Source organism: Saccostrea echinata, unplaced genomic scaffold (assembly GCF_033153115.1).
Source record: "Saccostrea echinata isolate AGI-Se365-2 ecotype Australia unplaced genomic scaffold, CSIRO_AGI_Sech_v1 ptg000028l, whole genome shotgun sequence".
NCBI classification, from domain to species: domain Eukaryota; kingdom Metazoa; phylum Mollusca; class Bivalvia; order Ostreida; family Ostreidae; genus Saccostrea; species Saccostrea echinata.
The window spans coordinates 8,372,054-8,390,190 of record NW_026889777.1 but is presented as its reverse complement, the minus strand read 5'-3'; the positions used below and the strand labels follow the sequence as shown (position 1 = coordinate 8,390,190).

General features: G+C 32.2%; 1 protein-coding gene across 1 annotated transcript; it reads left to right on the top strand.

The window, feature by feature from the left end:
* Nucleotides 1-4,945: 4,945 nt before the first annotated feature.
* LOC133193977 (uncharacterized) lies at nucleotides 4,946-9,751 on the top strand. The gene is made up of 6 exons (XM_061329889.1): nucleotides 4,946-5,723; nucleotides 5,810-6,054; nucleotides 6,474-6,714; nucleotides 7,174-7,905; nucleotides 8,342-8,518; nucleotides 9,561-9,751. Exons 1-6 carry the CDS (start codon nucleotides 4,946-4,948, stop codon nucleotides 9,749-9,751), a joined length of 2,364 nt encoding a protein of 787 aa, XP_061185873.1.
* Nucleotides 9,752-18,137: the final 8,386 nt, after the last annotated feature.

Below are 18,137 nucleotides of genomic sequence, written 5' to 3'. Positions count from 1 at the left end.
TCTATGAACTAAACCCCGCGTAAACGTTATCTTTAAATATATTTTAAAAAATAATTTAAAAAAAAGATAAATAGCTCTCACTTTTTTATTATATCTGTAGTATTTATTGAAATCTTAATGTTATACTGACATATCAAATTTTACCTTCCCCATCATCCCACATATTAAATATGAAGGATTCACTTTCTTTTCAAGTTCGAAATGTACCGATTCACCTTGGCCTACTACAAGGCAATGTTTTGCTCATAACAAAGTAATTGTTTTCAAATATTATAGCATTGGTTTATGTGATAACGAATCATGAGATGTTGTTTTACATATCAATACAGAAACTTCTGGAGATGTTCAAGCAGGTGGGTCATAAAATATTTAGTCAAAAACCACTCTATTCTACAGTACTCTGACGTTGATATTAAAAGGATGCTGGAGTTCCTCATAAACAACATTTATGTAGTTTTTGGAGACCAGGTATTCCAAAAAACAGTTGGAATTTTGATTAGCACTATCTGTGCTCCTTTTTAGCAATAAAAATTAGCAAGTATGTTACACAGGTTAATTACATCAAAAAGAAAGATAACTCTTGCAATGCAAATTAACTCTACCTGTCGCATTTTATTCGAAATTTATCGTTGGAAAAACTAAATTACCTTATTTAGAAAATACGTGTATCTCTCAAAAACAGATTTAATTGAATGCTTGTCGATTCAGTAAAAAATTGGGTTGGGCTTTTTAAGTTTTCAATTCAGCCCAATACATCTTAATTCATATTTATTCTGCATCTTTATTCGCCAACATTATTTTCAAACTGTGTAAAATAGTTATGCAAATACTAGTAGATAAAATTTATCAGAATAACAAATAATTTCTTAAGCTCTGAAATGATTTTGAAACTGCCCATTTCTAACAAAAAAAAATACTATAGTTAACTATAGTTTACTTTAGTTAACTATAGTTAACTATAGTAAATCAAAGTTTCAAAGTGATCACTATAGCAAATCAAAGTTTTCAAAGTGATCTTTATAGTGTCATAGTTATCACTACAGTAAATCAAAGTGAACACTATAGTGTCATAGTTATCACTATAGTAAATCAAAGTGAACACTATAGTGTCATAGTTATCACTATAGTAAATCAAAGTTTTCAAAGTCATCACTATATATAGTAAATCTAAGTTATCACCATAGTAAATCAAAAGTTTTCATAGTGATTTCTATAGTAATTCAACGGTTTCATAGTTATCACTATAGTATCATAGTGATCACTATAGTTAATCAAAGTGTCGAAGTTATCACTACAGTAAATCAAAGTGTAAAAATTATCACTACAGTAAATCATAGTGTCGAAATTATCACTATAGTTAACTATAGTAAACTATAGTAAACTATAGTTAACTATAGTATTTTTTGTTAGGGTTAAACCAAAATGGATTTTATTTGATATATCGTCTTTTCACAACAGAATCATATGAATTGCGCCTATCGTTATTCACTAATTTTCACCAGAAACAAATTCATTTGAAATGCGTTGTATTACGTATTGCTTCTAAATAAATAAAAATATGTTTTGTTAAAAAGATAGATCCCGAGAAATTCTGTCAAATCATATGAAATGAAATTCACACAAGCAATGTCCTCTAAAATACCCTCTCCCTCCCCCCCCCCCCCCTCCTCTTCCCGTCCCCGCAGAAAAAAATCTCAAACAAACAAATTTATTTCATAACATCATTGATTTTTGTTTCAAGATTGTTGAAGCTCTTTTGGTGTCTTGTTCTAATAGTTTGTATACTTATTGGAATTGTGTATCTGGACTGTATGATACGATCTAAAAACTACTGGTTCTATTGTTTGTTTTTTTTTTAGCTTCAAATTTTTGTCCGTTAAACACATTCTTTATAACAGGGACGTATTTAATAAACGTCCCTAAATCTTTCGCATTGCTTTCACCGAGTGTTATTTTATAGCCAGTGTCGACTTCGAGTTCTCTCGCATCTCGATCAGTGATGCATCCCCTACGGCAAAACAATATGTAGCGCTCTATATGTAACTAGACATGCATATATTAATTAATCCTATGTTATTCTTAAAAAAAAATGAAAGTTTATATGTCAATAATATTAAAAACAACATATTTAAAAACAACAGGGGTAATTTCGACCAGATTTTAACGAACGTTTCTTGTGCTTTTTGAGAGAAATCCAGGATAAACTTGTAATTTCTGTAACTTAAAGATACTCCAAGAAAAATAAAACAATTTCAATTTAAATCGTTAAAAATTGATAAATATTAAAATTAAAAAGAGGCTGTAGGAGTTGTTTCTCTTGAATTTTCCCTATCAAATCAAAGCGCACAAAAGACAAGGACTTTAGCACAGGAAATTTATAAATTGTGGACAATTATTAAAAAAAAAACAGCTATTACGTCCTTCAGATGGATATGATTCTGAATCTGGTTGACCTTCCGTTTACATCTGGTTCCCAACAGTCAGACCATTCCAAGCAATTACACTGGAGTTACTCGCTGAAACTGTGCCAATTCCAATGGGGGAAAAAATTCTGTTACGTTTACGTGTACAAATAATTCAAGCAATATTCCTGTATTTGAATAAGAATTAATTTTAAATGAATAATTAATATGACTATTTTCAAATGCATTGTAATCAGATACTTTCATGAAAACATACTAAGTCCAGCAGATTCCAAATAAAAGGACACGTAAGCATGTACAATTCCAGGTTTTGTGTCTTCATTTTTTACATTCCAAACGAGCTTTGTATATTGTTTAGTTACTGTAAGCTTACAAAGCCTTGATATTACCATATCTGTACATGTAGCTTTTCTTTTAACAGCCATTGTCTTTTACATTACATACTCTCTTCATTACACTATCACACTTTCTGACGTATATATTCCTTGTCGAAAGTGCAATACATTTTCCTATTTTCTTTCCATTAAAGGAAGCTGGGAATGAAAAATATATCATGATACTTTTATTTTTACTCCTTTATATTTACCATCTACTCCTTTATCAATCAAACAAAAAAATCTATCCATTTCAATCTTGGTCATTTCCAAATGTTTAATTTGGAATTGTTGCAAGTTGAGTGCAACCTTAGTGGAAATGAATGTAGTTTAACATATTCAACATTTACTTCTTAGGATTAAAGATCTACACTACCTGAGGATGCTTCTGTATTAATATTAGTCATGGCTTTGCTGTTCTTGAGGATAAGATTTTTTAAAGCTATTTCCTATATACCCCTTTGTATAACTTTAAGAAAAGCTTCAGATGTAGTAGAAAGACCGCTGATATAATCCAGAAAAGACCAGGACGATTCTAAGAAATCAGAGTGGAGAAATTACCTTCCTCTCCACTTCACTTGGCTTTTTTATGCTGTTCCATTTTCAAGGATACGATCAGTATACAGGTGGAGATATTTATTTGTCCCCAGATCTAGGGTTACAGGCCAAGGAATAGAAATCCACTCAACGAGGGTGGTTTGCGTCCATAAGACATGTGATTAAAAAGGCAAAATAATCAAATTATCAAATAGCATAAACATTTATGATTGGGACAATTTTACCAATTGTTGAAATTTTGTCCAATATAAATAATATTGCTAAGATTGATGGAGGGGACAGTTGCTATTTTTAAAGGTTTAAAGAAAATTCAAAGCAATATGAGCTGCAACTTTGATGTTGCAAAATTGTAAATAACTATTTCAATGACATAAAAAAAGACGTTTATAAACTTCTGTTGTTCATATTTGCGATGGAAAAACTATTTATAAGCTTTGATTGAAGCAAATATTACATTAATGTCGTCCTGTACAATATTGATTTCTAATATAATGCTATATATTTGATTGTACAGAATCCTTTCTTCTGAAACAAGTTGATACTTTATTTCTGTCTAATTGATCAAAAAGGTTAAAATTACATACAAATTTATCATAACAAATTTTAATTGCAAAATAAAATTCTCAAAAAATGCTGCTCATATTGCTTTTAAATGACATTCATTTGTTGAACCCATCACCTAAATCCTCAGATGATTTTTCAGTTCAGGTCATTTTAAGATTTTCTTTCATTTAAAAAATTATGTGAAAAAAAAGAATAGTCTTCTTACGCGCAATTAGGAAATTAGATCAATGAAATTCCTCCTATATTCTAATGCTATTAAGTATGGAACACTATAATAAAACCTCGTTTGTGTTATGATAAACGTTATTTGAACCTTAGATGAAAGATTAGCCAGTGCATTTTAAATGCTAAAACATGCCATCGTCTTATCTATGCTAACTAGGAAACGTAATGCTTAGCTGCAGAACCTCCGATTAAAAGAATTCTCACAGAAAACTAGAGAGCGTTAGATTCAAGCATTGCAAAAAAGCACAGTCTGTGCGGGGTAAAATATTCCAGAATTGGAAGAACAAAAGGTGTTAAATTACTATAGTAGCTTGTATCTTGAAATCTCTAAAATCAATTATTGAAAATGTACAATCCATAAAATAGAAATACTTTGTAATAAACAGTGACAATTAAAATGATATTCTATCCTATGTTTAATCGGTAAAAAGGGCGACAAAGGGGACCACTGAACTACATTTAGTAGAAAATTCCTTCTTGCTTTCAATTTCTGCTCCATAGTGAGCCCCGCTCTTTTGACAACTATACCACCTTCCTATCCTGAAAATTTCACATTTTGATCTTTATAACTTCTTGATATATATTCTTCGGAAAAGGATGGAAAATATCACTTATTCAGCGAAAAATTAGGTCTGGAGTTGATGTCATACGATATATTTATCGATTGTCAGAACATGTATCCTCAGGCGAAACACTTGTGCAGTCATTTTACAATGATTGCCAAAAAGAGGGTGAATCCATAGTTGTATATGCTTCAAGATTAGAAGACACTTTGTCAAAAGCCATACAATTTGGTCTTATATGTATACTGAAGCAAGAGATGGAATGCTTCGAAGTAAATTTTGGCCAGGGTTATGTAGTCAACAATTGAAAGAAAGTACAAGACATCAGTTTGACTCAAGTAAAAATTTTGAATCTTTACTTAGGGAAATTAGGACGGTTCAGGAAGAGATAACATCACAAAGGAGTACGGGAGCAACAAAGTTATCAAGGCAGGTATTCCAGCAGGCAGAAAGAGCAGCGATTACAACATCATCGACAGATCTTCATAAAGAACTACAGACTATGATTAGAACAATGGAAAGGTTTGAACAGAAAATTGATAGCAATTCAAAATGTTTTCAACAATTGAACAAACGCGTTTATGAATTAGAGAACAACACACACAGAGACAACAAAATTTTTATTCAAATAGAGGTTCATTTGCAAGGGGTAGATTCAACAACAATTCAAACAGAGGTCTTGGTCAAGGTCGAGGTCAAAGTCAATACAAACCATCCCAAGCTGTTCAAAATTCAAAAAATACTAACCTCTTCTATTGAAGAGCAAATGGAGGAGAAAAACAGAGTCAAGAGAAGCCCTATTCAAAATACGAAAACAGAATCTCAAGACTTGTTGTCTAGAATGGTTGGACACCAAAATGAAAGTATTATATTTGTAAATAGTCTAGAAATAAAAGCTTTGATTGATACTGGATCAATGGTTACATGTATGTCTGAGAAATTTTATCAGTCTTTACAACATACACCAGAATTTCATGATATTGAAGACTTTGAGCTCAAAGTTTATAGTGCTGAAGGTAATTCTTTGCCATTTTCAGGATATGTTGAGGTTGAATTGTATATTCCATTTTTTCCATGAAACCATTTTATGTACCAGTTCTAGTTACAAAAGGAACTGAATACAGCAGTAAAGTTCCAGTCATTGTGGGTACAAATGTTATAAGGTTGTGTAGAGATTACGCAAACTCAGATAATACAAATGTTCCAAAGGAATGGAAAATAGCATTGACAAATCTTAGTATTAATAATGCCATTCCTGTAAAGACCACTAACATACATTCCATTACAGTAGGTCCTTATGAAGTAAAAACTCTATCAGGAATAGTTAAGTCTTGCAACAACATGCAGGTAAGTGCTGCTATTACAGAACAAATTGAAAATCTACCAAATAACAACAGTCCTATAATATGTCCAAGAGTTGTATTGGTGAAGAATGGTAAAACCTCACGAATTCCAGTACGGGTATGTAACATGTCAGCACGACCATTAAGGTCTCACCAAAGTCTTTTATTTGTAAATTAAGTTCTGTAAAAGTAGTAGATGTTTGGGAACCTTCAACATCAAATGATCCTAAAAATACATCAGAATTTGACCTATGCCAGTTAGAGATGAAAATCAATGAAAACAATTTATCCCCTGAAAAAGTAGAGACTTGCCATAAATTTTTGAACAAATGGAAACATATTTTCTCTACATCTTCAAAAGATAAAGGTAGAACTGACCTAGTAGAACATAAAATAAACTTATCAGATAACACTCCATTCAAGGAACCTTACAGAAGAATACTTCCAGGAATGTACGAAGAGGTAAGACAACATCTAAAAGAAATGTTAGAAGCATATGCTATAAGGGAATCAAAAAGTCCATATTGTTCCAATGTCGTACTTGCTAAAAAGTTGGATGGTTCTTTAAGATTTTGCATCGATTTAAGAAAGTTAATTAACAAAACCATCAAGGATGCATACAATCTCCCCAAAGTTGAGGAAACCATTGATACTCTTATTGGTAGTAAGTATTTTACAAAGTTAGATCTTAGATCAGGATACTGGCAAGTTGAAATCAAAGAGGAAGATAAACACAAAACAGCATTTTCATTAGTCCTCTTGATTTTTGTATGAGTGTAACTGCATTGCTTTTGGTTTAGCAAATGCTCCAGCCACATTTCAGAGGTTAATGGAAAATTGTATGGGGTAAATGAATTTAAAACAGTGTTTGATATTTTTAGATGACATCCTTGTTTTTTCTTCTACATTTGAAGAGCATTTAGATAGATTAGTAGGTGTGTTTAAGAGACTTGAAAAGCACAATTTAAAGTTGAAACCTTCAAAATGTGAGTTTTTTTTATGTCGGAAGTGAAATACTTAGGACATGTGTCTGAAAAAGAAATACAAACAGATCCCGACAAAATTTCATCATTAAAAACATGGCCAGTAACTAAAGATATATAGTCTCTACTTTCTTTTCTAGGATTTACCGGCTACTACCGGAGATTTGTCAAAGATTTTGTCAAATTGGTAAGGCCTCTCAATGACTTATTAGGTGGACACCCTACTAATAAGAAGTCCAAGGCATGTAAGAAAAAGAAGACTCTATGGGTATTGGGTAAAAAAGAACAACAGTCATTTGAAACATTAATACAGAAACTTACATTACCTCCAATATTAGCCTTTGCAGACTTTTCAAAACCCTTTATTGTTAATATTGATGCTTCAAAGGAAGGTCTGGGGGCAGTACCATATCAAAATCAGGGAGGTTTGGATAGAGTTATTGCGTATGCCAGTAGAGGACTACGGTCAAGTGAGCAAAATTACCCTGCCCACAAATTGGAATTTTTATGTTTAAAATGGGCCTTATGTGACAAATTTCACGACTATTTATATGGCAATAGGTTTGATGAATTTACAGATAATAATCCATTAACATATGTAACAACTACAGCCAAGTTAGATGCAATGTCACACAGGTTATCGGCATCTCTTTCCAATTACAATTTTAAATTACATTACAAAACAGATAAATCACACAGAGATGCTGATGGATTATCTCGTAGACCTACAGAAATTTGTTCTAATATTATTAAGGCTTTGACTTCAGCAGTGTTAGTAGAAAAGGAAGAACTTACTTTGGCTGAAAGTCTAGTATTTACACAAAATGCTACACTACAAAAGAGTAGTGAGGATAATGAATTACAAGAGTTTAGTAATAATAACTGGGCTGTAGAACAAAGATTGATTGATTGATTGTATGTTGTTTAACGTCCCATTCGAGAATTTTTCACTCATATAGAGACGTCACCATATACCGGTGAAGGGCTTCAAATTTTGACCTTTACTCGGCACTCAGGGCCGTTGAGCAGTGAGGGATCTTTATCGTGCCAACGCCTGCCGTGACACGGGGCCTCGGTTTTTAAGGTCTCATCCGAAGGACCCGCAACTTTCACTTTAAAGTGCCGAGCGCATGGCGAAGGAACAGTTGCTACCCATTTTTTATCGACTTGGGTCAGTCGCGGCCGAGATTCGAACTCACGACCTCCCGATCACGGAGCGAGCGATCTACCGACTGAGCTACCGTGAACGGTCTGTAGAACAAAGAAAAGATACATCTATTAACAGACTTATTGAGTTGTTAGAAACAGGTTTGAAACCAGACAGTAAAGAGTTAAAATATGAAAACCTAGAGGTTAGAGAATACCTGAGAGAGTGGAGAAATTCTGAAACATCTAAAAATGTTCTCTATCGTCATACAATGGTAGATGGAAAAAACATCAAACAACTAGTTTTACCATCACATTACAGAAATGTTGCACTTAAAGGTATTCATGTTGAAAAGCATGGTGTTGGCCACCAGGAGAGAGACAAAACTTTATGATTGGCAAAACATAGATTTTATTGGAATGGTAAAGAAAAAGAAATCAAAGAAAGAGTTGAAACCTGTGGTAGATGTGTTCGAAGAAAAACAACAGAAAGCTCTAGAGCTAATCTTGTAAATGTACAAACTACTAAACATTTAGAAATACTGTGTATTGATTTTTAACATTAGAAAAGTCTAAAGGTGGATTTGAAAATATTTTAATAATAACTGACCATTTCACAAAATATGCAATGGCAGTGCCAACAAAGTATAAACTAGAAAAAAACAACAGCTTAAGCTCTGTTTGAGAATTGTCATTAAAGTTTCCCAGAAAGACTTCATTCTGATCAAGGTCGAAATTTTGAGAGTATAGTAATTAAAGAACTATGTGCAATTAGTGGGATAAGTAAAAGGAGAACAACACCCTACCATCCAATGGGAAATGGTCTCGTAGAAAGATTTAATCAGACTTTAATCAAAATGCTAGGCACTTTATGAAAAGGAAGATTGGAAATCTTATATACTTCCTTTAGTACATGCATATAATGGAACCAAACAAGATACTACAGGATTTAGCCCTCATTATTTAATGTTTGGTTGGCATCCAAGATTAGCTATTGATGCATTTTTAAATTTAGATGACTCAGAGTGAATGGATGACGTACAAGTCATCTTAACTATGCTTAAAAATTAAAGAAAAGATTACAATTTGTCTACAAAGTTGAAAGATCAAACATTGATAAAAATAGTTCTCGACACAAAGAAAATAAAATTATGACAATAAAGTTCGTTTCTCGAAATTAGAGATTGGTGATAGAGTCTTGGTTCGGTTATTAGCTAAAACAGGAAAATGTAAACTTTCAGATAAGTGGGAGAAGACCCTTATGTAGTAACAGACATACCAAATGATGGCATTCCTGTGGACAAGTTGCAAAGGACATCAGGAAAGAGACCTAGAAGGTTACTGCACAGAAATTTATTATAACCTTTTATGTTTCTTACAGATGAGGAAGAGATTGAAGAGACACCCCCAACAATAACAAAGAAAAATACCAGACAGAACAAGATGAAGAGGAAAGGTGAGGTTAGTGAAGAAGAGTCTGAATCGTGTGAGTCAGATTCAGACCAAGAAATATATGTAACAAGACCCTGCAACTCTAAAAGAAAGTACTTCAGGCGTAGATCACAATACTGACCTGAACATATGGGATTAAGTGGTTCTAGGGCAATGTCCACTTTCAATGTGAATAATAATATCGGTAGACCAAAGCAACATACTTTCAAGGTTAGTAATGATGTCAGTATACCAAATCAACATCCTTTCAATATCAGCAATAATGTCAGTAGACCTATCCAACAGATAGATTCATTTTCTTCTGTTGATCCTGAATCTTGTATTCAAAATAATAACTCAAACACAATTTCGGGCTTACATTATACAAATGTTAATCAAAGTCAGCCACGAGAACGTGAAACGAGTCCCTCTACTGCACAACTGAGACGCTGTACTCGAATACGAAATGTACCAGATAGATATGGTGAATGGGTAGGTGGGGAACAGTGTGCTTATTTTATGATACTTATCATGTACATGTATTGTTTTTCAGAATTTTCTATTATGATTTTACTTTAGTTATACTTATTCTTTTGATTGATCATAAGCATTACAACTCATGTTACTATTGCATTACAAATCTTCTTGTTTACAGGAGAAAACATCAACAATGATCAAGTGTGAAGTAGTATGAGTTATTATTTTAAATCAACTGAATATTTTTATTTCAGATGTGATTTTTCATATTTAAAATGCCAGGAGACATTTTTCTCTAAGAGGGGGAGAATGTCACAGGGTGAATAAATTATTATTCTAATAAATATTGTATCTGATTGAATATTTAATGACCTAATCACTAATCATCATTTCATTATCTTCATCATCATTTTCATCTATAAAGCATAGTAAATTACAGTCCTCTGGAATTTTTTATGTGTTGAACTTCATTCATAAAATATCTCATAGGGGTTGAATGCTCATTGGTGGATTTAGGAGTGTGAAAGGCAAAGGTGTTTGTGTCAGAATGAGTGAGGCTTGGAGTTCTATGATTGAGTGATATTTTAGAGTGAGGAGTGTGTGAGTGGTTTTACCAGTTTGGCATCAGCTGCGCATGCTTGGCGCCAAATATCCTAACTAATTCACTCCATCCTAGGACAGCCAGGAGTAAGGAAGAATTCCTCTCCTTCTCCATAAAGTCATTCATTTAATAATGAGGACAATTTAATTACTGTCTATTCGGTAAGAACTCTTACCACCGTTGATTTTGAGTAATTAAATATATTATAAAATATTTATCCACTTAACGATAATTAGAACAGGAAAGCTAAAATATATTAAAATAATTTAATGTGTGAGTGTATAGGTGTGAGAGTGTATTCATTTATTTTCATTACTGTTATTGTTACAGGTCACCTTTAATCTTACCATGTAATTGTTATTATTAAAAGGAGTGTCAATTAATTACCTTAAACCTTACAAACATTTACTACAGTTAGCTATATATAGTTAACTAAAGATGACTTTATTTAAAAAAAAATACTGTTATTCATGGGGGGGGGGGGGGGGGTATTCGTGAGATGTTTATTTTAGCGTAATTACACGATACCATCCGCTCGCAAAAATTTCATTCTCGCGTATATTTGTATTATAAAAGATTGTATAAACAATAATCAAACATTACTTTCGAACTTTTTTGAGATTTAGAATCTTAATAAATTTGAAAATTAAATACTATTTATGTAAAGATTATAAATAATATGCAAATATACTGGTAAGATTTCTTTTTTATATAATAAAATTTGCAGTTTTGAAATTGAGAACATTAAATATAACAATTTGAATTTCGTATCAAAAATACTTTGATTTACGATAGAAAAAAATTGATTTACTATAGTAAAACCTTTGAAACTCTAGTTAACTTAAGTAATCTATATTTGAGCCTTTCCAAGCAATCCCCCCTTATGTAATCTGACAGATTTTTACGTCACAATAGAAAAAAAAGCGACCAGGCCGCAAGACCATAAACTGAGAACAGACTTAAGTCAAAATTTCAAACCAATATAACTTTTGAAATATTTTTGATAATGATACAAAATTTTATTGTTTTTTTTTCTTCCCATTTATCTATCTCAATGACAGCCTCTACCAAATGAAGCAATGAGGCTATAGAAAATTAAACTTTAAAGCTTCAAATTATAGTCAGAATAATTTGATTCTCATATTAGTAGCTTTATACAAAGTTTAGTGCCAATTAAAGCATGTTAAAAGAAGAGCCATTGAAAAACAAATTGATAACTATCGGATATTTAATTAAATTTTCATCTGAAATTCTATTTGCAATTAAGTTCTCTAAGACAAGATGGGATGTCGTAACTATTCTCAGAGGGCTGACAAGCATCAAAAGACTAGACTTAATATACATGTCTCTTCGTAAAGGATTTTATATTTATTCTGGGATTGATATTGCTTTTTCAAAAAGCAAAATTATCAAGTTATGAGAATTAACATTTGACATTGCAATTTATGTATAAACAGCTTTGCCGTTGAATTACAGACATTTTGTATTCCTTTAAAGTGCAAATATACCTCGAAAAATGCTTTAATTAACAGTTTCTTTCATTTTTATTTTAAATCTCTTTAGATCTATATCTCATACCTCTGACTTTAAAATTCTCTACAGTCGACGCCATAGTGATCTATGAGTTACTTGAGAGAAAGAATATGTCTGTGGTTCAGTTTTCAACTTGAAAAAAAAAATTACTACAAGTTTGATAATTTAATCATGCTTACATAGGTATAAAATATCATTTCCGTGTTTAGTTTTATTATTATTACCTTACATCAAAATGTGAAGTTGACTTTTGATACATATTTAGCAAGAGATATGGATTTCAGATCCATTTCTAATGCTAACTATGGCTTTAAAGTCTCTATAAGAGATAAACATTTATCTGTAGTTCATACATTCAGCTCTCGGGGATCTGCATTGTCTTTATATATATATATATATATATATATATATATATATATATATATATATATATATATATATATATATATATATATATATATATATAGAAAGCACTAAAAATGACCAACGACACGAACATTAAAAAATTGTCAAATTTTCGGGACGCCCTGTCCCTTCCTCGGGACAAAGAAAAAAGTTAAGAGGTCATAAAAACAAAGGAAACAGAGAAACAAAAAACAACTAGCACTACTACTAAACTACCAAACACTATGTATTTACAATGTTACGTGTTTAATTTGAAGTTTTTAACCAGTTGTAAAAAAAAAAGAAATCAGGACCGCTATGAAATACGTCCGGTCTGTCGGGTGTACTCTGGTGAAGTGCGATTTACATAATCGAACGAATTAATTATCGCTAATTAATTACGACCAAGCAGTAAATCGTACACTGTCTTATTCTCTCGAAATAGCGTAACTATACATAATAAAAAGGAACCAAAGAAGGATAATATAAAAGGGATATTTTACAAATATGAATTTGGATGTGTTAAAAATTTGGAAATGTTTTCAAGACTGTTTATTGGATAAAAGAAATGATAAACAAAAATGTAAGCAATAAATCTGTGTGTGGGTGAATTGTTCCAGAAAAGATAATGCGAATTAACGGCAAAGTTTACACTATATAGAGAGAATGAACTTGTTTGTTACAATTAGGAATTGAGTCTAGTTCACGTTCATCCTCGTGAAGTCATTTAGTTTGTCTATACCATTAGGGCAGAATGACTTCAGTCTGTGCTTCCAGAACTTTTCCTTGCTTTTTCTCTGAGCGTCTGTCCATCTTGCATTATGGTCAATATCCACTACTGTCATGTCCTCCCATTTGTGACCTTCAAGGTTGAAATGTTCTCCATCGCGTTCATTGAGTTTTTTGGTCGTAATGGTCGAAATTATTGACTCTACGGAGATACTGTTTGGAACAAACTTTGCAACTGATGAGATATATACAGTTGTCTGTTTGTCAGGACAAATTCCCTAGTATTCTGTGACTGCGGCCAGTAACGGGGCTGTTAAAGCTGTCTGTGTCAGAGCTGTGCTTACAGAGAAGACACCTGTCACAGCAAGTTTTAAAGCCCCCGTTAGATAATGGATTGTCCAATCTGGTTCTTACTACCATGTCCTTTAGGTTCCTCGGGCGTCTGTATGCAACCAATGGAGATTCCTTAAAGACCTCTGCCATTCGTTTGTTTGAGTGGAGAATTGGCAGGTTCTTTTTAAGGATACCGCTGATGTTCTTAAGAACGGGATGGTATGTGGTCACCAGAGGGTGTTCCGTTTTCTACCCCAACTCCGTAATCATGTTACAGTCGTCTGTTTTCATACGAGCAGTTACAAGAGACGTTCAATTAATAGTGCAAAAGATCTTAAAAATAAAAGAAAGGCACATAAAACAGTTTCTTGATTTTTTTAATCCCTTAAAGTACTCTCCGTTAATCTTTTAACATGTCTCAGGTCATACCTTTGACCCGAATACCTATAATACTGGTATAAAAATATGTCCCCATGACCGAGATCTACTGAATACGGGCGATCTAGCTAACCTCTGTGAACGTCTCTTTCTTATTATTTCCTTCACATCTTTGAACTTATTTGCTGCAGCGTTGTCAGACACAAAAAAATTAACTCGGAACCTGTATTCGGACATGGAGCACACGGCGGATGTGACCATGTGGCAGGGGATACTTATTCCTCCATGGCACCTGATCCCACCTCTGATGTTTTTGGAAGTCCGTGTTTGCTCTGCTCCCGAATTGTATTGTCTAAATGGACTTTGAGCTTGAAAACTGATCTCTCCATATTCCATTACAGAAAATCTGCATAATTTTCCTCCGCAAAATTTAGCTTAAAAGCTAGCATTGATGGTAAATCCTTTGGGTATAGGTAAATGTATTACTGGACCTCTTGAGTATTTTTTTATTGTGGAAAATGAGTCCAAGCTCCAAACATTTCAGAAGACAAAGTGACAGTTTTCAATGAACTGTGTAAAAGAACGAAGAAAAACTGCAACATGTAAGTATTTTTAGCCGGAGTTTGGGTGATATTGAAAAAGTGTAAGCTGATCATGGACTTAGCACATGAAATTTAAAGCAGATTTATAATACGCAAAAACTTTGTCCTTCAGCAACTTTCACGTTTTTTTTGTTTTTTGTTTGTTTTTTTTTTTTTTTGTTTTTTTTTTTTTTTTTGTTTTTTTTTTTTTGTAGATAGTTAAGAAATATTAATTCCAGATCATTTTATAATAAGTATTCATGAAATATTTGTATACCATCATGCTTTTGTGATGCATATTAATACGATATGTTTCAAAATTAATGAGAGGCATGTCCAAAATAAAAAAAAATAAATAAAACGTGATATTGAAATTATATTCAAACTCTGATAAATAGCTTTATAAGTTTAACATTGATTTTCGGTTTCCACAAAAGTCTGTTAATATTCACATTTTTAAAGGATATATTCTAGAGAACTCACGACATATTCCAACATATTGAATATTCTATAAGGAAAAAAAAATAATTTTCGCTTTCACCTAAAGCCTTGAATTGAAAAACATTGTGAAAATTTTTAACGCTACAACGTAAACGTCTTTATACTCACAAGCCACATTTATTGTATGAAATATCTGTGAAGCATTTTGTCATGTATTAAATCATTGAAGGTTGTGGAATTTGAATATATATAGGGTGAAGATAAGAAGCAGTGATCGATCTAAAATAAAATCCAGAAACAATACATATCTGTGAAGAGGACATAAAACACTGACCTCCGGAAATTCCATAGGTGGGATCAGGTACCTATGAGGAGTAAGCATCCCCTGTCGACCGGCCACACCAGCCGTGAGCCCCACCCCAAGTATATTGATCAGGTAGACGACAGTTTGTACAAAAACAAAGGGTATGAAACACGTCAACCGAAATACGACAAAATTTGCTAACTTTGGCCATTATAACAAACAAGGAACTTATGGAAAATGCTGATTTTTAAGAAGGTTGTTGAGATCCCTGCAATATCAGTTTATCTGTCAGTAGCCTGAATTGTTTGAAAAAATGATCATACTCAAAGCAAACTCTACATTGGGAGACGTAAACACCACATGCAGGTGAAAGCAGAATATTACTCTATAATATATATTTTGTTAAAATGATACTTTTATTTATGATATTTCTTTTTTAAATGTCATAGAAATATGTCATAAATATGTCATAAAAATACGATAAATAGATGGTTAAAAAAATAACTTTAATTAATTTTGACACATATCAAAATATCTTGCATCATAGGAGCATGTTGGTATGAAAAGTTTTTAAAAAGATTGGGAATTACCTCACGTAATACTTTTTGCCTAATTAGGGAAAATTGGAATAAGTTTGCTTTGACACATTATTTACTGCTGAATGTCATTAAATATTCATCATAGGCTGTGTTTTATTTTTTTTATATAAATAACATCAATCGTTGTATTTGAATTTGATAGACGGACCTAATGTTGATTATAAAATGTAAATTTATAAATTACTATTGAAAATGATTATAATTCTTTTCAAAAAAGAAATAACATTGTAATATGTTATTTTAAAATTCTTAATATGACCTGGCAAACTGACAAATGGTTAAACTTTTTGATAAATATGATGACTTTAATTTTTCTATTGTTAACTTCCCTTACTTATGTAGCAATATATCTTTATCACCTTCATATGGAGTTGGGTTCCCCTTGTTGATTCGATACGTAAGAGCATGTTCTACGAGTGAACAATTTCTAAAAAGAGGCAGGTTGCTGACAAATAAGTTGATGATACAAGTATATCAAAAGTCTTGTCTAAAGTCAACATTTCGCAAATTCTATATGGTCGAAACAATGACCATGTACATGCAATTAGTCTGTCATTAGGTCGAATATTGACCGGCGATTTTCAGACAAATTTTTAGCCCATTAATCTTCACACTAGAAATGTCCAAGGATTTTTCCGTTTACATGGAAGTACCGGTAATCATTTACGGGGATGCTTACTCCTCCATGGCAACTGATCCCACCCCTGTTTTCAACACGGTCCGTGTTGACCATGCTGTCAGAATGATTACTGTTTATTATCCTCACATTTCATTTGTAATCTTCTTTGGGTAATAATTGTATGAGAAATCACCACGTCCGTCTATCTTAGCCAATTTTGGCCAAAAATTAATGATTTCATTGTTTTTTAAGACTTGGTAGATTTAATAAATCATTGGAACATAAGGTATTTTGAGACTGATTTGAAAAAAATACGACCTGCTTAAGATTTCACTGCACATTACTTCAACTAAAAGAATCAGGAGAGAAACTTCATTGAACATAACTTTGAGTCCAGAGTACATGTACTCCTTCCTACAAGTAAGAGCCTCGGTTAACGTCCCTACGCTCCTTATATACCTCGGCCGCGGCGCCAAGTCAAAAGTATCTCGCCGTTAACCTCTAGCATGCTGGAGTAATACTAAAGAAGCTTGTGACCGAGTAGTACTTCAAATTAAAGTATAAAATATTTAAGATTGGGGTTAAAAATATTTATTTTAGCCATTAGCTATTACTATACGTCGTCATTTTGAAAATTTCAAGGCATTTGCTTAATATTTGATAGTTTCCCAAGAATTTGAAATGGGAAAGAGGTAAACACAACACACACAAAAAGGTAACGTTTGATGAACTTAGTGCTGCATTCCAGAACTGTTCAGTTTTATGCAGCTTTAGTAATCTTGATGCTTTAACGGAATTTAAATGATAACAGAAGATTATATATACAGAGAGAGAGAGAGAGAGAGAGCATGAAAGGGAAAATTGATAATCAGAATTGATTTTTATTGCCCGAGTTCAAACCCAAAGAATACCACATTTTTAAATCGGAGAATTTTGGCAGAAAAGTTTTGTTTGACATAATTCCATATTCACTTTACTCTAAATACTAAATTCAAAACATGAATATGACTTTCATACCTTTGAAGCTACAGGCATTTTGCACACCTTGTTCACCCATCTCCTTACAGAAAATTAAAATAGTGTTAATTCAAAACAATAAATGAAAACTTTTGAAAACTGTTTTACATGTTGATTAAAAGGGTGGATAGATTTTCAGGATAATTTTCTTTATTAATCTTTAACAATTACAGCCTTAGAATATTCTGAAACACTGATTATTAATAGTTACTATTCATATTAGATTTGATGACAAAAACATATTTTATGTTTCAAAAGTCATACAATTAATGCAAAATATGATACAGATATGCAAGTTTTTATTGCTACTTATATGTTTTTCAAAAATGAGGTCATTGACACACATTTTAACCAAAAAATATTAACCAAGTTAAACAAGATTTGATTTTAAGTCTTTAAGTGTGTTCCACCAACAGAAGGATATGGAATTATACTCAAATTTATTTCATACGTCAACATTGTAGTTTTGAAAAATGCGACAATGAGGTTCAAAATAAAACTTTTGTGCATATCCAATGCTAGATACCTCAA